Here is a 24,826-nt window from a genome sequence, read left to right as displayed (position 1 = left end):
GCAGCCACTTGCTTTGATTTAAGAGCACAGGTGCTCTTGGCACTACCTCTTTACAAGCTCGCCCAGCTCGCCCTTCAGAGGAAATGCATCGGACATGCTGTCAGACTTCCCAGGCCTCCTTTTCATTGAGCTGCTTCGCTGCTATTGATGTCAGTGAGGCAGCAATGTACAAGCAGGTGTCCATTACTCTGGGTTTCCAGAGGAAGCTCAGGAAGACTGATGCCCAAGTCATGGGGAAAGGGATATATTGGAGCCAACTGCCTGGCTGGAAACTTTGTCATGGACACCTGGAGGGAGGCTGCTACAGCATTCCCAACACATCCTCCCTGTCACTGTTCCTTAACCCTCTGTTTGCTGGCTTCAGACTGTTCTCAACAATTGGTCAGGAGTTAAGTAACTTTGGCTTCCTTCAGGCATAAAGGCACAGAATTCTGGGTGATCTTAGTCCTTTTCACTACTCTGAGGAAGGAAAACAGGGACCAGACACATTCCAAACCTGATTTCTGCATTCACGGAACCTGATTTTTAAAAAGTCCGGAGCACCTGCAGCTCCTATCAACTTCAGTTGGAATTACTGGCTATTTAGCACTGCTGAAAATCAGATCAGTATCCAAATTCCTCCCTGTCAGTGCAAAACATGGAGCGCAAGTGTATCACTGCATGTAGTTAGCAAGCTTGTTCCATTAGCAGGTTAGGGACTCTGTTTCAAACATTCAGCAGCTTGGGGCTGGGAGGTGTGGGTGCACATGGTATATGCTGAGGGTAACTGTAGGAGTAAAGGAGACTGTCAAGTAGTTTAAACAAAATATCTAGAGATTTTTTTTTCTTTTTTTTTTAAAAGTGGGTTTGCTGTTGTAATGAAACTAAAATTTTAAAAGCTTCAGTAAGAAAATGTGTTTCAGGTTTGAAGCTTTTCTCCCCCTTCAGTTATTTACTCTCTGGGACTCAGGAAACCTGGGAATCGATTCCCTGCTCCGCCACAGACTTCCTGTGTAACGCTGGGCAAGTCACTTAGGCTATGTCTACACTACCCCGCAGTTCGGATTATAAGGGTGTAAATAGCATTGTACACCAAAGTGCTGTGCTGGAACTCCTCCATGAGGGCACATCCACAAGGGGCAGTTACAGCTCTGGTGTGAATTTAAAGTGGTGTAGTTAAACTGCATTAAACCCTTGTGTGAACACTGTCATTCAGAATTAAAGTGGCCTTAATTCAGTTTAACTTAATTTGCTTTGGAAGGGAATTAACTAAATTGAATTAAAGGCCCTTTATCTTCTGAATGATAGTGTCCACTCAGCAATTTAATGCCCCTGTACCTAAGCCCTGCAGATATAAACTTTTCCTGAATTACTGAAAACTTGAACACAATAAGATTGTGCTAGTGCAGGAGAAGGAGGCAATGAAACTGATCAGAAACAGAGAATGAAAGTGGCCAGTCTGTTTTCATAATTTAAATGTGAAGGAAAAACTGTAAATTATTTGCCTAGGGCTCTTATGAGGTCACCTGTCACGGTGATGTCTCAGCCCTTCATCTGACAGCAGACCTTGGCCTGGTTGTGTTGCTCTGATTCCTCTTCCATTACAAGCCTGAAAACTTTCTCTTTCCCACAGTCACCAGCAAACCCTTCAATGTACGGATCTGCCTGGGGCAGGGGGAGCAGGGGCAAAGACACTCACCTTCTTGTTTAACCCTTAGGGCAGGTGGTAATGCACTACACTAGGCAGGGCAGAAACGGCTGGTGAAGTCTTGAGCCAGAGGCGGGTAGATAAAGGAGCAATTGTGTTTTGGAGGTTTCAAAGATACAGGGACACTGGAGAGAGTGAACGAAATTCCAGAGATTTTTCACGTGCAATTGGATATTTCCTTTGAGAGTCTCCAGACTAAATAATACTCCTTGAGTCTAAATGGACAATATATCCTGCTGCCCTGGCGGTGTCCTCCAAGTCCAAGATGAACCAAGAAAGGCCCTGCAGCTGTTTGAGGAGGGTAGAAGAGATGGGGGGTACAGGCCTTTGCAAAGAGTTTTGGGGCAACTTGGTCCCCTTCCTCACTGCCCCCCCCCCTTCCTCCTTTCTGGCTTTTCGTGTTAGCACAGTACATCTTACACTGCACAGGTCTTATCCAGGGTGAAATTCTATGGTCTGTGTCATGCACGAGGTCAGACGAGACAAGCACAATGGTCTTTTCCGGCCTTCCCATCTATGCACCTAGATAAACATGTGCCCATTGTAACAAATCTGTGGCCATCTAGGACACTCTGTGTCTACTCAGCAGGAGGCCACTGACTAAAACCCACCTGAGTTAAAGGAGAGTCTGACTTTCTAGCAGTTTAAGGCCAATGTAGATCTACCTTCTATTTATTGCTGCATTTGTTTTAAATATCTGTTCTACAACAGAGCTGACGTGAAAACTCTATTTCTTTTTCTTTCTGCGTTCTCAACTTGAAGTTATTCTGGGAGAAATGTCTGTGTTTTTTGCAGTCCATTTATCACCCTCTCCCCCATACATAGCGGCACAGATGGATTGGACCCAGTTGAAGATATGACCTCACACAGCTGGTGGTACAGTGGCAACAAATCTGATGTAATTCTGCTAAGACACTCCACTGGGAAATGCTTTGGGCTTTCTGTATTAGAAATGGGGTAAATTACCGAGCTTTGAACATAGCTCTGAAGTCAGTGAAGTTGTAGTCAGCAACCTCCTAGGTCTGGGCTGTAATCAGTTCTCACAAGCTAAACTGCTTTGGGCCTGGTCAGTATTCGGATGGGATATATCTAAGAATAACCCACATGCTGCAATTAACTTGGAGCACCCCTGGAGGACAAGTGAGGTTGCAGAGGACTGGAGAAGGGCAAACATAGGTACCTAGCTTTTAAAAAAGGAACAAAGAGGATCTAGAGAATTATTGATTGGTCCGTCTAACTTTGACACCTGGAAAGATACTGGAACAAATGATTAAACAGTCAGTTTGTAAGCACCTAGGAGATAATAGGTTTATAAGGAATAGCCAGCATGGATTTTTTTCAAAAACAAATCATGCCAAATCATCCTAATTTTCTTCACTGACAGGATTACTGGCCTAGGGGCTGGGGGGGAACCAGTAGATGTGATATATATCTTGATTTTGGTAAGGCTTTTGATACAGTCTCACAACATTCTCATAAGCAAACTAGGGAAATGTGGTCTATATTAAATTTCTATAAGGTGGGAGCACAACTGGTTGAAAGACTGAGCTCAAAGAATAATTATCAATAGTTCACTGTCAAACTGGGAGAGTGTATCTAGTGGAGTCCTGCAGGGCTCAGTCCTGGGTCTGGTACTATTCAATATTTTTAATAATTGCTTGGATAATGAAGTGGAGAGTGTGCTTAAAAACTCCGCAGACCATATCAAGTTGCGAGGGGTTGCAAGCACGTTGGAAGACAGGATTGGAATATAGAACGACCTTGACAAATTGGAGAATTGGTCTGAAATCAACAAGATGAAATTCCATAAAGACAAAGCACTTCACTGAGGAAGGAAAAATCAAATGTACAACTACAAAATGAGCAATAACTGGCTCGGTCGTAGTACTGCTGAAAAGGATCTGCTGGTTATAGTGGATCACGAATTGAATATGAGGCAACAGTGTGATGAAGTTGCAAAAAAAAAAGCGAATATTCTAGGGTGTATTAACAGGAAAGCTGTATGTAAAACACAGGAGGTAGTTGTCCCACTCTATTCAGCACTGATGAGGCCACCGCTGAAGTACTGTGTCCAATTCTGGGTGCCACACTTTAGGAAAGATGTGTGTGGAAATGTATTGGTGAAGTTTGTGGCCTAGTTGACCCTATAAAAGGTTTGCTGGTATAACTTCTACTGGTTCCCCAAGCAAAATAAACTGTACTAGAGAGAGCATTTTTATGGTGGTGTAACTGTATCTAAGCTAGGGTTTTTGTTCATATAGACATACCATAAAAATTACCCCCCTTCCCCCCCAACTGACATTGCTACCCCAGTAGAAGTTTCTAGCGTAGAGGTGGCCAGAGCTGAAGCTGGTTTGAAGTGCAGGCACCCAGGGGGTGGTGTGGAGAACCTAATGCCTGTTTGTTCTTCCTTTCCAGCTTGATCTTACAGCATTCCCCCCGGAGTCTGCATTGCTGCTCCAAGCCCAGCCTTGGCTCCACTCTGAGCAGGCTAGTGAAGGTGAGTCTGTGACGTGTTGGGCCTCTTGCACTCAATGGTGCATTGAAGCACATCAGGAAAGGATCAGGTAAGGTATTTCCTCTGGGCTGGGTGCCCGGTAACTTTGGAGGGGGGAGGAAGAGGTTTCCAAGGCCCTTTCAGAAAGCAATGCCAGTTCCTGTCTAGCATGGCAGGAGGAGAGGGGGTCGCCAGCCAAGTCCTCTCTCAACTTTGGATTGAGCACATTGGGGCTGCCCCTTTTGTTTTTGCTAATAGATGGAACTGTTCCTTCCCTGAAACGGGCACCCAAGGCCAAGTTTAGACATAGTCTAGACACAGCCTGTGTATTTATAACCTTGGCCCATGACGTGGCAGCCAGTGGGGTATAAACAGCATTCAAACATGGTGAGAGGCAATGCTATTTATACCACTGGGGTGTTGAATTTAGAGACACGCAACTCAAGGGACAGAGGCTGCAATTTACAACTCAGAGAATCCACGGCTGATGTGGAGGAGCTGCCCCTCCAGTTGTGGTGGGCGGCGGGGAGAGCAGGAGATGACATGAGTTAAACTCACTGTTTAGTTCCGGCCCTGAGTGGTAGTGAGACTCAGGGCCAATCACATCCCTGCTGCAACTCCACTGATTGCAGTGGCATCACCCTGAGGAGGAATTTGGCCCACTGAGTGCAAGACACACACAGGGTGACTAGCCGCTGAGTCAGGCTAAGCCCAGCTCTTACAGGCTCAGCCAGAAGGCAGCTCCTGGGTAGCTCTCATGAGTGCGCTGCTGCCTGTGACCTAGGCGGGTCTTGGTTCAAGTTGCAGCAGCGACAGTGTGCATGCCCAGTAACAGCCATGAGGATCAGGGGCTGTGCTAATGGCTTCGTGGCATCCAGTCTATGGACATATGCTAAGATCTGACAAAGTCATGCCAGTAACACAAGCCAGCGGAGGGTGCCGTATAAATTATTTGCATCTTGAATACGGGAGGACAACCCAGTGAGCCTGTAAGCTGAAGGAGCTGAGAGAGGGAGCATGGCATGCCTGGACAGGCAGTCTTGGTGGACCACATCCCTGCAATCTGTTTCTTTTCATGTGACTCGCAAAGTTTGGCTGCTGTTGTCCTACGTGGCTCTCAAAAAGGCTTAATCTAGGAGACAGAGGGATGGAGAGTAATTCCCAGCCTCCATGCACTCCCCAATGCAACCATTTTTAAGTAGGTCAGATTATGGCTCCAAACAATTGCCGTGGGCTTTTGTTCTATGGCACATTCCCTCTGAGGAGCTCAATTCACTGTACAAACACAAATTAATTAAGCCTTATGACACCCCTTTGACTGGCAGGAGACACTGAGATGGCCACATCACACACACAACCCAGATCTCCTGGTCCTGTATCAGCCAAGAGACCATTCTTCTTCCTTACGGAAAAATTAGAGGAGCAACAGTATGTAAACTGCCGGGGCATGGGCAGCCTGCCTAGTGGATGGAGCAGGACTTGGCTTGGTGGTTGTGGAGGCCATTTGGGTCCATAGATCTAGGAATCCAGCAGTGGTCGAAGTGTGTAGCTGGAGTCAGGGTCAAGGGGCCAAGCTAAAGGTCTGAAGCCAAAACCTAAGCCCAAGGACAAGACCGAGTCAGAATCAGAGATGGAGTCAGAAACCAGAATGGAGCAGGAACGAGGCTTGGAGCCAGGTCTGGAGAAGGAAGTGGGAGTAAGAGCAGGGTAAGCACAGCTGCAGGCATCGTGTACATTGAGCAGCTGCTGTGTTGCTGCAAGGCTCAAGTAGCCAACGGCTGGCTCCCTGGCCCTAATCAGGGAGTGCAGCCATTGGGAGGGGGCTCCTTGGGTCCAGCTGAGCTTGCTGAGTTGCTTAGTGACCAGGCTGGGAGCCAGCTGTGCCCCTAACACAGTGCTAGCAACTGGACAAAGTGGGTCTGAGACATACAGTTCTATTTGCATGGGGAGAAAACATGGTATAGTATTGTGAGCATAGGACTGGTAGCAACTCGCTGCATTACCGTGGGCATATCCCAACCTCTCTGCCTCACTTTCCCCGTCTGTGAATTGCAGATAACTCTGACCTACTGTGGCTTAATGTCTGTAAATTGCTTTGTGATCCTGGGATGAAAGGAGCTGGAAATGCAGTGCATTATTATTATTTATACCTAGGTTTGATCGCTCAACCACCAGTCCAGTTTTTTTTACCTACCCTGCATCCTTGGAATGGACTCATGACACTTTCTATCCCAGTTTCTCTTTGTCCCAAGAATCTGTTGGGTTTTTTTTTTTTTTTTAATCCTTTGCCAACCTCTTGTCAGACAGTAGTTTTCTGCTGTATTGTTGTGGCACTGATCAGTTCTCTCTGGGAGCCATTACTGTTCTGGCCCTTACCTAGCATCAGAAAGATGCGAGGAAGGATGGCTGAAAGAACCAGTTGAGTGAACAGGGTCCTTCAAAGTTAACAGGGTGCAGGAGGCCATCCTCAGATTCAGCCCTGGAGGGGAAGGAGTGTCACAACAAGAACAGGACACAGCTGCACTTCCTTCTCCTCTCTCCCCCCCCCCCCCCCGCCCCCGCCCTGTATGCTGCAAAGAGTTACTGCCTCAAACTGGGATGAACTGGTTCTGTAGGTGATGGTGGGCACCAAAAAGAGTGAGGTTGGACTCGTGGCAATAAATATCCTCCTGTGTCCTTGGTATGTTATGAAACACCCCACCCCGTTTACAGGCATAATTAACTTTAATAATAGCTTGTGCGAATGCAGTGCTTTTCCTCTAAGGAGCCAATGCACTTTGATTCCTACAACCCCCAGCCCACCCATCAACCGGGACCCCATTTACAGATGGGCAACTCAGGTCCAGAGGTGAAGGGTCCAAGCCCGCAGTCATAGGGAGTGGGCGGGAACTGAACCCTAAGCTCCCAAGTCCCACCCCAGTGCTTCAACTATGAGATCAGCCTCTCTTCCCAGCCAGGCTGCTACACTGGCAGGGTCCCTCTTTAAAGGAGGGGGTTTCCTCTCCCGCTCCCTGAGACTGGCCTCTCTTGCCCCTTCTCCAAGTCTAAGTGCAGGGACCCGGCTTCTCCATCGCCCTGCACTTTATGGCTCGCTTGACAGCGAGGCGTAGAGTCTTGCTGTTCTGACTGGGTAGCATTACGTGCCCCCCGGCGCACGAAGCCCAAACGGGAGGTGAATCATCCCATTGCACGCAACGCTGGGGAGAAGCTTGGGCACAGGAAACTGCCTTAGTGTTGAAATGAGTGAGAGTCACACGCAGCCTCCCCCCCAACCTCTACTTTCCCTCCAGCGTGGCGCTGGCAGAAAGCATGAGTGCAAAGGCCCTTCTGGTTTCCAAACTCCCCCCTGCCCCCGGCCGGGAAGAATGGCAAGCGGTCCCCGACGCAGTTAAAAAGGCACAGGGTACAGAATGAGCAGGAGCTGGTGCCTGCAGCAGGCAGAAGAGAGGTCACTGGAGGAAGAGCAGCAGAACACGCTCCAGCCTCCATGCACATGAGGCTCTTCTGCAACCGCGAGAGCTTGGCAGCTTTCCAATGGGAGTCCTGCAAACTCCTGCTGCTTCTCTGCAGCGTGATTAGTAGCGAGAATGGCTCCGCCCTTCCCTCCTACCAGCACCATGTTAAAATAACATTCGAAAAGGGGAAATAATAGGAGAGAGGGAACCACTGTACATCTCACTGCACTGAGTCCATCACTGGACAGTGGGAAATGTAGCCGATTGCAGCTTTCAGGGGTGATGTTAATGTGGTGAGCTCCCACTCCTTGCATCCTCCTAGCTGCAGAGGACAAAAGACCTACCGCCGCCAAACTGTCCTCCCTTGTTCCCAGAGTAAACGGTAACCATACTGGATACTGACAGCACTGGGCAAACGTACCCTGGTTGCTTCATGCTGCAGTTCCCATGTGCAAAGCCACCCACTGGGGCTTCCAGACAAACACGGGGCAGAACAGAACTTCTGCAGGGGGGATCCAAGCGCAATGGGGCATAATTAGTCTTTTATGAGCTGGCCAAATGCAAGGCAAGAATTTATGGGCCACGGAGGGTTCTGCTAGGAGTGTTTATAGTGCCCTGTTGCATACAGCTGGGCTGCTGTACAAACAACATTTAGAGGAAGCTGTCCCAAAAGTGGCCACGCTGCTTGGATCAAACAAACCCACAAAGGCAGGCGTGGTGGAGAAAGAGCCAGAGAAACAGAAAAGGGGAGATGTGACTGGTCAAAGATAAACTCCCCCAAATAGAAAAGCCTCAGAGACAACTGTAGAGAGATTTCCTAGCTGCACAGGGCCACTGATGGACCATGCTCAGGGCAGCAGCGTGACAGATGATGTTCCTGAACAGAGAAAGGCCTGATCACCACTTCATCCTGGGGCAAAGTGGAAGGACATCCAGGTCTGCAAGGGCTTCAGCTGAGGTGGAGGTGTCCTTGTGGTTAGGGCACTGGCCTGGGACTCTGGAGACCTGGGCTTAAGTCCCTTTGTGACCTAGGGCAAGTCTTCACTGCAGCGTTAGCCGTGGCTCTTAGGCTAGGTCTACACTGGGGGGAGGGGGGGATCGATTTAAGATACACAAATTCGTATCCGAGCCGACTTACCCCGTTGTGAGGACGGCGGCAAATCGACCGCCACGGCTCCCCCTTTCGATGGCGCTTACTCCTATGTGTGCTGGTGGAGTACGCGTGTCGATCTGGGTATCGATTGTCGTGTCCCGACGAGACGCGATAATTCGATCCCTGAGAGATCGATTTCTACCCGCCGATCCAGGCGGGTAGTGAAGACAAGCCCTTAGTCAGGGCTCGCTCCAGCCCTCCCTTTGACATGCGTTTAGTGGTGTTCTCAACCCAGGTTAGGTGGGGGGCTATAGGCTTAAACCCAGTTGAGTGTTTCAACTGGGCTGGTAACATGCTCACTTTCCAGGCTAAACCATGGAGTGCTCATAGTCCTCCAGTGTGTTCCCACAATTCCCCACGTGCCCAGACACGTTCTCCTGCCATTCACTAGGAAAGAATCAGAGCAGCTTGGTTTATTGCAGCACAAGGACCCCTGGGAGATGCCCCCACCAGCCCTAGTGACATGCAGGGGAGAGCAGCACCCATGAACATGCAGTAACTGGGGCCTGGCTTTGCAGTGTGGCTGCTCTTAACCAGACTAGGTTGACCTGGGTGCCAATCACCCAGGGAAACTCTCTATGGGCGGAAGAGGCCCGAGTGTCACTCAGGCACCTTTTGGGTCTAGTCTAGGTTGCTGAGGGGGTCTGGACTAGAGTCACTGTTATGCTCTGGTGCGCCCCAGAAGAGCAATCCCAAAACCCAAGGAGTTCAAAGCCAGACATACAGGTAGATGGTCCATCAAAACATGTAATAACCATAAACCAGTTAAGTCAGCAGCAGCCTGAACAAAACATAACAGCAGTGCTGAGGGCAGGTAGGAAGCAGCAGGCCCTGAATAACTGCTCACACCCCATGCTGCCCTCCCACGCACATACCCACATACCCACACAGGAAGAGGACTTGGAACACTGAGTTCAGGGAGCGGGAACTAGGCAATATACAGCAACAAGAACAGGGAGCAGGAAGCAATGATCAGGAAGGCAAGACACACACCAGTCATCCCAATCACCCTGACTCCTCCGTCTGGGGGTTAGTGAGTCAAAATGGCTCTCTTCCCCTTTAAACATGGGGGTTTCTCTGCAGGAGTTCGTTACAAAGCCTTGCACATGAGCATTCAGGCTGGAAGCACTTACACCTCCCCACACGCACGCAGACACGCTGCGGGTCGGTGACTCACTCAGCCGCTCTGTGGTGGATAATTGTGGCTCAGCGTGCAGGTGCACAAGGGCCTGGGCTGACACGCTCCCAGCACAGCTGCTCTCTTGGGGATGGGAGCTCCCTACAAAGTCTCTCTGTGCAGCCGTGACTTGGCACATATGCAATGCTAAAGGAGGCATGTGGTGCCCTCTAGTGTATGTAGCACAGTGTCACAGTGCCTAAGCGGCATGGCCAGGGTTGGTGATTTCTGTCCCCTGCACCTGAATAACCTTTTACTGTGGTAGAGAATTCTTCCCACTAGTGCCTCAGCCCACTGTGTGGTTTATTCTCCTGGAGTCTCCAGGAATTAAAGATTACTCTTTGATTAAAGATGATATCATGTGATGAAACCTCCAGGAATACATGCAACCAAAACTGGCAACACTATCCTCTGCCCCATGAGATGCTGGGTTCCTGTCACTAATCGTGAAGAGTCTCGCTAGTTTGAGATGGCCCAAGTGAAGTTCATGGTTCTACTCAGCTGCCACCACACCTGAGCTCCTCACAGACGTTCACGGTGAAGCCGCGTGTTCATGTCGGGGGGCGATGAGGAGTTGGCTGCAGTGTGGCTACAGGTTTGACAAAGTACCTATAGGGAATGCCAGATGCAACAGGGGATATTCACCCGTAGAGATGTCCCCCTGTATCTGTCCCTGCAGCCTCGCAGAGGCAGCAATCCCTTTAAAGGAATGGGGGCTATTTGGCCTAAAACACGTAGCTGAACAGTGGTTAAATGATGCCATCCGCGTGAATGGGCCAAGGCACCATCATTTGAGTCCTGGGATTGAGTTCAAGGCCCACACCGGGTTATGGTTCAGGATGGGAGTATGTTTCAAAGGTACAGCAAAGGCGTGTGAGCTGCTTGCAGGAGATCTCTGCTTCGAGGGTGGAAGTCTGAGATCAGCTGTTCTCGGGAGACTTCAGCAGGATCTGAACTAGTAAACAGACACCCACACACACACACACACACACTTCTAATTTGGGATCTGACAGAGTGCGGGCAGGTTTGAACCCAAACCTTTCGTGCTCACACAAACTCCAGTGTGGTTGGGACTGGAGGTTCTGGTTTTGGTGCATCTCACAGAAACATTGGCAGGGTTTAAGAAGGCAGCCTGCTTCTCTCACCCTGACCAAAGCAGGGCTTTAAACTGAGGTGCAGCAGCACATTTTTATGCAGTCACACTTACACAGCATGCACTGATCTTCGTGCAATTAGAAGCTATCTGGTGACTGCCATGCTGAACAGCCACTTCATAGGCATTCACTATTTGCTGGCTGGCATCCTGAGGCACAGTTAATCCTGTTGCTGTGCTCTCCAGGGGGTTCTAAGCAAGTTCCTGCTAGGTGATGTGGATGGAGGATGTTCTTGTGGTTAAGGGATGGGAGTGGGAAAGACTATATTTGGGTTCTGTTCCTGGTACTACCAAAGCCTTCCTTAGATGCATCAGTGAAGCTCACTGTGGCTTAGTTTCCCTATTGTAAAAGGGAGGTAATACCGGTCTCAGAGGGGGTTGTGAGCACTAATTGATGTTTGCCAGGTGCTTGGAGATCTTTGGATGGTGAGTGTTATGGAAGTGCAAACCATTGTCACTATTGTATATGCCCATTGGAAGCCAGCAGAAGTCTCCTCTCTACTCAGCCAATCCAGCTGGAGGTGCACCCGCCTCCCCAGCGCCTGCTCACCCCCTCTCCCTTCTGGGGAATGAGACATCAGTACCCTCCACCCCCGCGAGAGGCCCTCTCGTCCCAGCAGATGCAGAGCTGCTCCCTGCCCTGCTTGGCCTTTCTGCTCTCCTGCCCGTGTGTCATTGCTGCGTCAGGGCCAGGTTCCTCCTTGGCCCTGCTTTCAGCTGCCAGGCCCCAAGAAGGGAAATCTGGCAGTGGGATGGGTCGGGATGGGGCTGTCTCCTTCCTGTCCCCCTCTAGTTGGAGACCTTCAGTGTCAGAATCTCGATATCCAATGGGGAATACTGGAAACAGGCCAGTCCTTCAGGGGTATAAACCTCCGCCTCACCACAAGGTTCCCAGAGCAGCTGCCAGGAGACGGAGCCATAGTCTTTCTCCTGCTGAGTGACTTGGAATTGCTGAAAGGAGAGATCGGCCCCGTCAGGGAACACAGGGGAAGGTTCGGCAGGTTTCAGTTACTTTCTGGCCCTGACGGTTGAGCTTTTAGACAGGGCTGAGTCTGGTTTCTTGTTTGTGATTGAAATGAAGGATTCCAGGGGCCTTGACTGGATGCTCCTCTTGCATTCAGGGGAATCTCTCTTTGCATGGAAAATTGCAGCCGATGATAGTGCATTGCTGCATCCAAATGCTGTTCTTGCCCGAGCCCCTCTGTCTGCTCCAGCAGTTGGAGCCGGAGCTAGCCCCTTTGGTACTGCTCAAAGCTGCTCCCAGTCATAGCGTTACACATTGCTTCGGAGCAAGGATTCCGGCAGAGGGACAGTCAAAAAGAATTGCATAATAGTGCAAATAAGAAATACTTTGGAGCCTCCCCAGACTCGGATGTTAAAGCAATTGCAGAATTCCCCAGGTTTGCTTTGCCAATGGCTGATTTTCAGCATTCAGGCAGGGACCGAGTTCCAAGCAGTGACGATGTTTGTAGGTAGAGGAAGGACTTCAATGTGTGCAATACAACAGGCACTGTCCTACGTTCCCTGCAAACCTACAACTATTGAAACCAGGGCATGTCTCGTCTGCAGTCTCCGGCCCTAACTAGGCCTGGTTGCTATTTCACATGTATTGTCTAACCTTAAAGATGCAGGCCTCAATCTTGGCTGGTGCAACATATATAGCTGGACAGCCAGCAGCGTGCTTGTGGACCAGAAGGTAACTGACGTTACTTGGGCCCCTCTGTAACCTCACAGGGAGGCCACTACATGTGTTGGCTGGGCTTGTGCTGCAGAGGGACATGCTGGGATGTGGCTCGTTCATTTGCCTGGTCCCTCATTTGACACCATCACTCCCATGCTTGTTATATTTACCCATTTGGGGTGAGGAGGAGCAGTGTGGGGTGGAGGTAGGGTGACCACACAGCAAATGTGAAAAATTGGGACGGGGGTGGGGGGTAATAGGATCCCATATAAGAAAAAGACCCCAAAATTGGGACTGTCCCTATAAAATCGGGACATCTGGTCACCCTAGGTGGAGGTAGGTCACAGCCAGCAATTGACCCAAGTGTAATTGTACTCTCTCTCACATGCACCACAGCTGTCCGTTAACAGACGTCTGCCAGAAGCCAGCTGCTGGCACAGGGATAATAAGAAGCTATCCCTCCATAGGTGGTTGGATACCATGATGGTGTGTGCAGAAGAACCTAGACCAGAAGATGGTTGTGTCTCTTCCTGTGTACTCCTTGCTTGGTCTATTCTCTGGCACCAAGTGTGCCAGTCATACCAGAGCCTTCTTCCCCCTCCCCACCCCCACCCCAGTTCTGCCCATATTCTGGCTTGATATGTCTCCCTACTTTGGCTAAAGTAACACCCATGTGTTGCTGGTGCTAGTGTCGCACGCAGGACCCTGGAGGCATGGAAGAGCAAGCCCTGTTCTGATCCTCTGACGGCATCACCTCCTGCCTCCTCTTTATCGGCAGTGATGTGATGAGCTCAGTTCCTGATAGCAGGCGGAGCATGCAGTGCTGGAAGATCTTTGTTTTGACTTGCTAGCGGAACATATTTGATATGGAGACCTCGAGCCTGACCCCAGTCTCCTTACGCAGGCAGGGCTCCTGTTGACTTCAGTGGGAGTCTTGCCTGCGTTAGGAGTGCAGGATTGCTGAGGGATTGGTCATAGCCTCTGCTCTGGCTAGGTAACCCCTCACGTGGATGGAAGGGTTGTGTGTTGGGTTCATGCTAGTTAGTGGTGTGTGTCAAGGAGAGGGGGACACATTGGGAGTTGGATGTGTTGAGGGTGTACATGCATGTGAGAGGTGTGCAATGTGGGGTGCATGTGTGCATATATTTTGGGGTGGTTTGTGCCTCTTAAAGGTGTGTGTTGGGGTTTGCTTGTGAGTGTTGCAGGTTCATGCCTGCTAAAGAGGTGTGCTTTGGGGGTTTTGTGTGTGTGTTGGGGGGAAGTCACATGTGCTAAAGCAGTCATGTAATGGTGTGTGTTAATGGGATCATGCCTACTAGAGTGTGGGGGGAGTGTTGAGTGGGGGGGTCACACCTTCTAGAGGCGTATGTTTTGGGAGTTGCATGTGTGTGTTTGTGTTGGGGGGTGGAGGAGTGTGCGCTGGGAACTGTGTATGTTGGGGGATGGTGGTGTCCACATTTGATGGAAGAGTGTGTGTGTGTGCGCGCGCTGGGGGATCATTCGGGCTGGAAGGGTGTGTGTTGGGGGATCCTGCCTGCTAGAGGGGTGTGCATGTGCGTGCTGGGGATTGTGTGTTAGGGCCGGCATGCTGAATGAGGTGACTGCCCAGGAAGCTGGCTGGAGATGTTTCCCATCTCAGGTCTCTGTCCAGGGGAGGCTGCCGAGCTCAGTTCCTCGGCGCCTGGCACTGCCTCTGCTTCCCAGCTCCCCAGCAGCTATGTGAGGCTGCAGGGAGGCCATGAGTTGAGGCATGTTTGAGCCGTTGCCTGGGTGACAACTAAACATTTGCTTCAAATAAGAATTGTAAAATAACTTAGCAGTGGGGCCATGGGGAGGGGGCTGCCACTGCTCATTGTTCCAGGGAGCCCCATAAAATCCTCAGTGAAAAGCTACTGATGCGAGCCAAGTTGTCTGAGCCTCAAAGCTGACTCGGAGCCCTTTGCCTCTAGCCCTCCTCCTGGACGGGAAAAGACAGGTAGAGAGGGAAGCATGTCTCTGAGACCTCCATGCTGCCCTGGCTTTCATCCCCCAAACTTGGGGAGGGGGAAACCTTGTCACCCTGGCTCATTTCCCCCCCAGCCTGGGTACGGTACAGCCTCTGGGCACCCTTCGACCTGCCTCTGGGCACCCATTGCCCTCTGGCCTGGCTCTGGCCTACTGCAGCAACCTGGGGCAAGAGCGTTGCCAGCTGTTCACTCTTTTGTTTCCTCCTCGAGATAAACTACGGACGGTACCTCTGGGGCTGCCCAGGTGTTGCTCTGATTGATTGCAGGAAGCTGCGTGTCTGTGTGTGATTGTGGGCTGGAGTCCAAGCCTGCCCTTGCTGAACCCAGCCTGGATATTGCACATCCGGCTCAGCAGACACTTGTCTCACTGTGATGTGGCAAGAGAGGGCTGGCTGGGTGGGGAAGCAACAGGTTCTTCCTGTGCTTGTGTGCCCTGGGTACGCCTGTCTTCAGAAGTCAGGTGGTGGGGACGTGGAGGAGAAGTCTTCCTGGGGAGAATGCGGCCGTGTCTTCTCCTTGCCCTTTGTGGATGTATTCCTGGACAGACGACATGGAGCCTTCTGGCAGCTCTGACTGCCATTTTTATGCTCTCCCTCTGGCCGTGGGGAGATCTGTGTTCCCAGCAGATGCAGCATTGCTCAAGTGGCTGGATGCATCATGGGCATGGATTACATCTTCCTGTCTAGCACGGGGTGCTGCTGGAGGCATGATGCCAGGCTTCATCGGATTTGTCATGCCAGATCAGACTGTTATGGGGGATACCCCCAAAAGCCAGCTCCTCCCAAACATTAGGATGTGGGCTCATGGGCCACCAATTATTGAGGTATCATTGCAGCAGTGGGCAGAGATCATCTCTGTGTTCTTTCTTCGTACAGCACCTAGCACGGTGGGGTCCTGCTCCCCGGCTGGGACGCCGAGGTGCTACAGTAATACAAATAGCAAAGGACTATAACAATATCACCAGGTAACATACTTGTGGCTGACTGAGCCCCATGTGACTTTGCATCACGGGTGAACCCAGCAGCACAGGACCCAGCGTTTGGGGACTGTGGGTTTTTTTGCTCCCTCTGGCTCAGTGAAAAAAGTCTGTCCCTCCCTGACCAGAGTCAATGTCACAATAGAGAGCCAGTACAGATTGCCTGCCCTGTTCTGCTCTGTGGCAAAGCTGGCCCTGGGTGTGGTGTGGTCATGCCTTCAGGCAGACAGAGCTACAGTATTTTGTAGTCATGGGACGGACTGGGGTGTAGCTCACAAGCAGGAGGAGGTTACCCATCTTCCCTCCACCCCGTTGGGTGAGATATATCAGCAGGCTGCCGTTTGCCCTGAATGCAGCGATTCATTTCCCTTTAAAAATCCACACACGTTGCTGCCCCTTCCAGCTTGACTCCTTGTCCCCCCAGATAGGCCCCTTCCCTCCCCGTGTGAGCCCGAGCTGGGCCAAAGCTGGAACTACAGACCTCAAACGTTGGGGTTCAGATAAACAAGAGGGCCCTGAATCACCCACCGTTTGAATTAAACCAAATCCCAACTGAAGGCGGCTTTGCAAGGCCAGCCTGCCCTTCCCTCCATCTCCCGTTTGGTTGGTTTCCAGTTTGAATTATTGTTTCCAGTCTCCAGGAGCTAAGTGCTCCCCAGTTACACGCAGGCAAAACCACTGTCGAGAAATTGGTCCTCAGAATAGAATTGATACCCCAGAGGCTCTCCTGGGTAAGGAAGCTACAGCAAGTGGTGCTGTATGACTGACTGGAGGGAAAAATAATGGGAGAGCCAGAGGCAGAACCAGAATCCACCCCACACCCTGATCTTCTCTTGGCCTCATGTCCGCTCCAGAGCCACATGGTGGAGTTGCAGGTAGGGAGGCCACCTCTAAGAGTGTGACGTTTGCATGGTCACGTGTTGGTGTGATAGTGTCACATCACAATGCAATGACGCTGTGTTGAATCTGCAGGTACTCTCATGTCCTGCACGCTGATTGTAGCGTGTGTGGCACAGCACATCCCTGCCAATACCAGAAATCAGGTTGGGTCACATCTTGAGGCTAGAAGGTCCCTAGAAGTCATCCAGCTCAGATAGAAGGAGTGTCCTGCATTGAAGACACTAGGCTGAGCCTTAGGAAACCTGGGTTCAGTACTTGGCTCTGCCACGTGCTCCCTGTGCACCCTTGGGGCAAATCACTTAATGCCTCTGTTCCTTACCTGTAAAATTAGGCTGTTCCTTTCTTTGTCTGTCTTGCTTATTTAGAATGTAAACTCCCTGGGAGTAAGAAACGGGCTTTACGTCTGTACAATGCCTAGAACAGTGGAGCTCTGATCTCAGTTGCCACTGCTAGGTGCTGCTATTATTCAAATAACAAGGGATCAGGCTTCTCATGGAATTTGGAGCCCATCCAGCATTTCCTTACCTCTAATTACTGAACATCTTGGCGAGTGAGTTTGAGGACAGAGCGTGCATTAAGTGACCAAGTCTGGAGGAAGTGCAAGTTAATCTGAATTAGAGCTTTAGAGCTTGGCTACATGAACACTTAGTTTGCAGAAAGCTGGAGTGTAGATCTACCCCGCGCTCGTCTGATGCGCATTAAGTGTCCATGTGGACCCTGCTGCTGCTGCACACGAAAAGTTCCATAGTGCACGGTGATCCTCCCCACTTTGAAATGGGAGTGGAATAAAGCACGCTAGGGGACTTCTAAATGCGGGACAGTAGGGTCCACCCAGGCACTTTGTGTGGGGTAGATTTACACCCCAGCTTGGCTAAGTGTTCATGTAGACAAGCCCAAAGCCTCTAGAAAGCCATGTACAGAATCCATTTACAGCTGGGGCCAGAGTTCAGAGAGTCTATGGAGCAATTTTGGGGGGCTATATGGAGGGAGGGGAGCAGGAGGTGGTTTGTGAGGCTGCTACCCTAGCAGATTCCAGTGAGTTAGGGTGGTAACTGTCATCCCGTAGTGAAGGGGTGATTCCATTTGAATTGCTAGGGCCAGAGCCTGAAATGAAGACCAGCAGGGCTAGGAGAATGGGAAAATGCAAAAGTGATTGCAGAGCCATGAGTTAAAGCACATTCTTCTCCACCTGCACCTCAGCCCTAGTTTGAAGTGTGTGTGTGTGTCTCACACACACAGAGACACAGAAACACACAGAGTGACAGACAGAATCACCAACAGGGTAGCCTGAGCCAAACTGCTATGGAAATAAAACCCAACTCTCCTCCCTGGAGGGCTAGGACTGAAGTCTGACTTGTGGATGGCTGACAGCATCTCACCCCAGCTGGATTGAGACAATAGGTACCAGCTGTCTGAGTCCCCACCCGGCGAGGTGGCGTATGCTTTGAATAAAGCCACTGTGAATCTCTGCCTCTGAACAAGACATTCTTAACATCTGACTGGAGCTTGTCCTACCAGGTCTCATTAAAATACAACTATTCTGCTTCTGTGTAAATCATGCAGGGTCCCTCCCTGGGGATGGATGGCTCCCAGAATTACACCAGGTCACGATCTCTGCTGCTGAGTCCTCCATATTGAACTACTTGCGGGGAGGAGAGGAAGAAAACCAAGTTAAACTCTGAAGTTAACCATTTTCTCACTAGCTGGCAGTGCGATTTCTCTCTTGAGTGCTGGTGAAGGGTTCTGGACTGATAGTTCCGGAAACTGAAGGCCTCTGTCCCCAGAATAGGTAGGTAGGGCTGGCTGCAAATTTCCCATCGAAAAGTGCCTGCTCTCTGTGGAACATTTTGATTATTTTTTTCCAGTGAAAAAATATCAAACACCTGAAAATCCAACTATCAAACACAAGAAAACCCATTCCGCCATCCTGCTCCAGTGTTTCCTGGAAGTTGCTATTCAGTTTCCTCATGTCTCCATTCTCTTCTAAGTGCCTGGCTCCCCAGCCAGGCCACATCTCCCATGATGTTCCATGGCCAGGGCCTCCACTCACCATTGGGGAGGCTGGTGCATGATGGGAGAGGTAAGCAGGTATGCAGTGGGCTGGACTCCTGGGTTCTATCCTCAGCTCTGCCCCTGCTGTATAATCTAAGGCAAATGACTTAGCCATTTAGGCCCCAGTCCTGCAACCAGTGACATCAATGGCAAAACTTTTGTAGACTTAAATGCTGAGATCAAGACCTTAGTGCTTTAGTTTATCCAACTGTAATAATAATAATAGCATTTATGTAGCACTTTGCATGTTCAAAGCATATCCAGGCATTATCGAATTAAAACAAATTAACCAATTAATACTCAATACAACTGCTTCAAAGAGTCACTGTGCTGCAGTAAAAGACTGAATTCGCTGTTGTAATATTTTGTTGGCATTGCAGCAATCTTCAAAGCGGCTCGAATAGTTCCTCCCTGGGGGGGGCAGGGAAATGTGAGGGTTAATTAATGTTTGTAAAGGGCTTTGAGATTCTTGGAGGGAAGGCTTTGTAAGTGTAACACGCTGGCCAAGTGTGTCTGTGTTCCACTCTGTAGCTGATTCACAGGAGAGAGCCGTCTGCTCCTGCCATCAACCCCTTCGCTCACGTGACTGAGGTCTGTGCATTGAAGGCCCTGTGATTAATCCCTGCTGATGCCCCAACCAAGGGGTCATTATATAAATATTACTATTGACTTTGAATTACCCAGGTAACTGCGAGTGCAAAGAACTCTGCCCCAAGTGAACGTCTCTTGATGTGCTCATGCTCCCTGCTCTGCTCTCATGAGGAGAGAGAGCGGAGGGGATCTGACAAAGGGACGTAGGGGCCTAATAGTATAGTAAGGAGTAGGAGAAGTGCAAATGTAAAGTCTGCACTGTGTTCCTCCTTGGTTTGATTGCTCATCAGAAGAGAATGTCTTTCCCTGGGTGCGTGGGGGGGGGGGAGAGACACACGAGCGGGAGGTGTGTGGGTGGGTGGGGGAGCCTCTCCCACCAAGAATATGTCTGTGTACCCTGTAGAGTTCTCTGCTTTTCAGCCAGCCTGTGAGATGGGAAACATGCGAGGGGCCCCTCAGCAGAGCAGGAATTTAGGGATTGTTTTATGGGAGATGATATCAAACGCTTTCATCTGGAGTTCTCTGATGTCTATGTTCCCTCCCTCTATCTCTTTCCCCCTCTTCTTTAACCACATACGCTCAGAGGAGAGAGGAGCAGGGCCAGCCCCTTTGTAGCCACAGCATGAAGCTACCGACAGATCCCATGTGGCCTGTAACTCACACACCCCCTTCGATCATGTGACTTTTACATTGGCCATCTGATAAAGGAGACGGAACTGGGTTATGTCTGTGCTGCTGGCACTTCAGCCCATGCTATCTGTGTTCCCAATGGCTGTGTATAGATGTTAAATAATATGACGAAGAGGATTGAGCCTTGAGGGACTCCATTGGTGAGGAAACATCACCCATGAACATCCCTCTGGGTTTCAGGAGAAAGACCTGAGCCACTTCAGGCTATTACTGCTCACCTGCAGCATTTTGGAGGCAGGATGGGAATATCCAGTGATCAGATACACAGGATCAGAGGTACAGGATGAATCTGGATTGTTTTCCTTTGCCAGTCTATGCATACAAGGTTAGCATCCACCAGAACACCAGGTGTTACCTCTGTACCATGCCCTGGCCTGAAGATTGACTGAAACAGGTCCAGGATACTGGCAGGGGGTGCTGAAGGCCTCTTTTTGGCTAGCATCTCAATTTGCTTGCTTAGTAAAGGGGGTTAGATGCTTAGTGGTGGTTTGATGATGTGGCTGGATTTTAAGGAGCACAGATAGGACTTTTAAAAGTTAGCCTTACGTGTGTTTAGAGTTGGTCAGGTATTTTATTTCTGTTTTAAATTCTTTTAAAATGAAAAATGGACTTCAAAATATGAAAAACAATTCAAAATAAACATTTTTCAGTTTGAATTTTGGTTTCTCCTCTTTTTCAGTGGCAAAAAAGGAAAAAAGGGGGCAGAGAAGGAACAAAAAAGAAAAAATATTAATACAGAAAATTTGTTTTGAAGTGGCTATTTTTGGTTACCTTTTTTTTTTGGTGAAAAATTTTGAAATTCCAAAAAATATTTCCTTTTCTAACCCTGTGGAAAAACAGTTATTTCAAAAATGTTCACAAAAACTTAGTGTTTTTCCATCAGCTCCACCTGTGTTACTTAACACCTGGGAATACTGAAAAGTAAAGAATTTTAAAATAGAATTTACTTCCCTCCATTTGTGCTTCTTGTTTCCTCTTTGCATCACACTCAGCATGGACAGTGAACCCAGCTTGAGGTGTTTCCCTTCCTCGTTCCCATACACAGACTCAATGGGGCTCAAGCTGTGGGGATGTCTAAATTAAGTTATAATAAGTTAGACTTTCTGAAACTACATTGAAGTATTTGCAAATGAATAAATAAAGCATATGCAAATAAACTTGACCCCAGGCAGAATCCCTTCAATTTCCCTTTTCACCCATAGAGGGAGCCAGAGAGCTTCACTTCTCTGCAAGCCCTTTTGCTGTAGGACTTGCATGGTAAGTAGCCCACAACCAGGTGGACCACACAGGTTAGCTTCAGTATAGTATCTGGATAAGAGCCCATTGTAATTTTAACTAGTGATGTTATAGATGTGATGCACCAAACCCTTTGGTGTTTGAGATATAAAGGCTGAGAACAGTTGTGCTAACTCATTGTGGCTGTATTTAAGTTGCAGTGCTTCAGGGGAATTTTTAAAAATTCTGCATTCACTGAAGAAAAACAAAACCTACGAAAAATGTCTGTTAATAGTAGCGATTGTAGCTCTTATTGCCACAAAGCTTAATTCTAGTCATGGACTACTAAGGAACAGCTTTTTAAGCCATCTTGGACTGGTAGGTTTAATAGCTACATCATAAAGCCAAACACAGGTTTTGATACTCTAATTGGATCCTCATTTTTCTAATCTACCTGGATTAGATTGCAGGACTGGCACCAGGGTGGGTAACTAAAACAGCCCCTAAATAAATCAATCTAACAGCTGTATAATCAGGAATCTGAATGTGTCCTGATCCATCTTTGACTTTGGATGCTGGAGCCAGGGCAGAAAGAATCAAGAGGATGGGAAACTTGGAGGGTCCTTTCAAGCTAAGCTAATGATAATAAAAAAAGCAAATGGGCAGGGTAATAAATCTGATGGGATGGGCAGCTATTTCACTAAGCATTTTCTGCCGATATTAGCTAATAAAAACAGTAGAGTGCTTGGAAGCTGAGGTCATCCCCTTAGCACATTACACCCATCTATAAATTCATTTTTTCCTCCCTTTAAAGAAAAATGTTAATTTTTTTGAAGGAAACATTTCAATCAAGTGCTGGTGCGTAAATTCATCATGAAGGGCACTGTCAGCAAGAAGCACATTTTGGCCTGGGAGGATTTCATTATTTTTTAATTAAGTTGCACAGTGACACAATTGGAAAAAAGAACTCTTCAGATCATTGTTGCATCAAAAAACATATCTCCTGCACAGCTTGTTGCTGTTATAATTACGGCGTGATGACGACGAGAATTTGTAGGATATCAGTCACAGTGGCATATAATTGAACTTTACATGGCTTAAATTGGGAGCAAGCCACATTATTAAAGTATTAGGCCTGGGGTGACCAGACATCGTGATAATATCGGCACCAACTCAATATTAGGGGCTTTGTCTTGCATATGGAATTATCCTGCCCCCCTGAAAAAAGTGTCCTGATTTTTCACTCTATCATCTGGTCCCCTTAATAAGGCCTGATTAATTTGTATTACACTAGCATTTCAAAGCCCTCACCAAGATTAGGGCCCCCTTGTGCTAGCTGCTGGAGAAACCCATAATAAGAAACAGTCTCTGGTCCAAAGAATTTACAATCTCAATAGACAAAGTGTGGGAGGGGAAACTGAGGCAAAGTGTCTTGGCCAGGTTTCCACAGAGGTCAGTGGCAGTCAGGAATAGACCACAGGCCTGCAGAGTGCCCGGCCAGCTCTTTAACCATTGGACCACACTGCCTCTTCTAACCCTTAGTCATGTGAGTAGCATTGTTGAAGTGCTCAGGTGAGCAAGCACTTGAAAGCAGTGCCAGGCCCAGTATCTGCATATGTATTGCAACATCCCTCGCATCCATCACCACAGCTCTCTGGGACCATGATAGGAAAGGCAATAGCTTAAATGCCTTAGATTCCAGAGCCCGCAGGGAGAGGGAAGCTTGGATAAAGAGATGTCTCCTGTGCTAGTTTGTCAGTGTGGCCAGGACTTAGGCATAACAGGTGCTGGATAAAGCCCCTTTTTCTCAACCAAGTCGGGCACTAGGATTTCAGTTCAAAGGTGTTTGGATCCAGGATTCCGGCTTGGGCCCATTGTAGAAAGAGGTGTGAGTTATGAAGTTTAGTTGTGGATCCAAACTCTCCCGAAGGTAGGAGACATTCATATAGTCTCAAGTATCAGGGGGTAGCCGTGTTAGTCTGTATCTACAAAAACAACAAGGAGTCTGGTGGCACCTTAAAGACTAACAGATTTATTTGGGCATAAGCTTTCGTGAGTAAAAACCTCACTTCTTCGGATGCATAGAGTGAAAGTTACAGACGCAGGCATTATATACTGACACATGGAGAGCAGGGAGTTACTTCACAAGTGGAGAACCAGTGTTGACAGGGCCAATTCAATCAGGGTGGATGTAGACCTATCCCTGTAGCAAACCTCGTTGCCTACTCTGTCCCCATATCTACTCTGGCAACAGCATCAGAGGACCCAACCACATCAGCCACACCATCAGGGGCTCATTCACCTGCACATCCACTAATGTCATATATGCCATCATGTGCCAGCAATGCCCCTCTGCCATGTACATTGGCCAAACCGGACAGTCCCTCCGCAAAAGAATAAATGGACACAAATCAGACATCAGGAATGGTAACATACACAAGCCAGTAAGTGAACACTTCAATCTCCCTGGTCATTCTATTACAGATTTAAAAGTCACTATCATTGAACAAAAAAACTTCAGAAACAGACTTCAAAGAGAAACAGCAGAACTAAAATTCATTTGCAAATTCAACACCATTAATCTGGGTTTGAATAGGGACTGGGAGTGGCTGGCTCACTACAGAAGCAGCTTTTCCTCTCCTGGAATTGACACCTCCTCATCTATTATTGGGAGTGGACTACATCCACCCTGATTGAATTGGCCCTGTCAACACTGGTTCTCCACTTGTGAAGTAACTCCCTGCTCTCCATGTGTCAGTATATAATGCCTGCATCTGTAACTTTCACTCTATGCATCCGAAGAAGTGAGGTTTTTACTCACGAAAGCTTATGCTCTAATAAATCTGTTAGTCCTTAAGGTGCCACCAGACTCCTTGTTGTATTCATATAGTCTGGGCCTTTCTCTGTCTCTCACCCCCCTCAGACTTAGTAATTCAGGGCCAGGTCCTCAGCTGGTATAAATCGGTGCAGCTTCACTGACTTCACTGCTCTTGCCCCCAAAATACCCATGCCACCACAACGGTCCTGTTCTATTGCGTGGCAGCTCTTCAGTTGTCACCTGCATGCCACATCAGATGCCAGCTGGATTTTATTTCTTTTTATAGCACTGTGCTTTGTTGTGGACTGGGTCTCCATGGCATGGAGAAGGGGAGAAATTGGAAGGAAAAGGAAAGAGGAGGAAGAAAGTGATGGCGTGGAAAGATGAAGGAGAGGCATGTATTGGAGTGCATGGACTTTGGCCTGTTCTACGCTTCTAAGGTAAGTCGACATAGCTACAGTGGTTGGGGTCAGGGGTGTGTGTGAAAACCCACACCTTTGAGTGCTGCAGGTATGCCAGCCTAACCCCCCCGCGCAGACATGGCGAGGGCGACAGAAGCGTTTGGCCGTGCTGCTGGCCCGTCCCTAGCAATTACAGCTGCAGTGAAGCACCCTGAGGATGGCAGGTCTTGAGGGAAGAGTGGATCAGGGGATCGGAGCCCTGAACCGGGTATGAGCCTGGCTCTACCCGTTTGCTCTGAGTCTAGAGTGAGAGCTGGGGGAGGGCGGAGGGCATTGTTAGGGATTCGCATTCTTGATTGTTATGGACTTGGAAT

The 24,826-nt window shown here is 48.9% G+C and overlaps 1 protein-coding gene across 1 annotated transcript in view; it reads left to right on the top strand.

The window, feature by feature from the left end:
• SLC25A33 (solute carrier family 25 member 33) overlaps nucleotides 1-24,826 on the top strand; it is a 99,047-nt gene that overhangs the window by 19,249 nt on the left and 54,972 nt on the right. Inside the window, exons 2-3 of the mRNA XM_054009008.1 lie at nucleotides 4,106-4,187; nucleotides 24,338-24,491. Coding sequence (XP_053864983.1) covers nucleotides 24,448-24,491 — 44 coding nt within the window. The 5' untranslated portion in view covers nucleotides 4,106-4,187; nucleotides 24,338-24,447. The remainder of the gene's footprint in view (nucleotides 1-4,105; nucleotides 4,188-24,337; nucleotides 24,492-24,826) is intronic.

Source organism: Malaclemys terrapin, chromosome 19 (genome assembly GCF_027887155.1).
Source record: "Malaclemys terrapin pileata isolate rMalTer1 chromosome 19, rMalTer1.hap1, whole genome shotgun sequence".
NCBI classification, from domain to species: domain Eukaryota; kingdom Metazoa; phylum Chordata; order Testudines; family Emydidae; genus Malaclemys; species Malaclemys terrapin.
The sequence above is the reverse complement of the archived record's forward strand: the minus strand, read 5'-3'. Positions and strand labels throughout refer to the sequence as shown.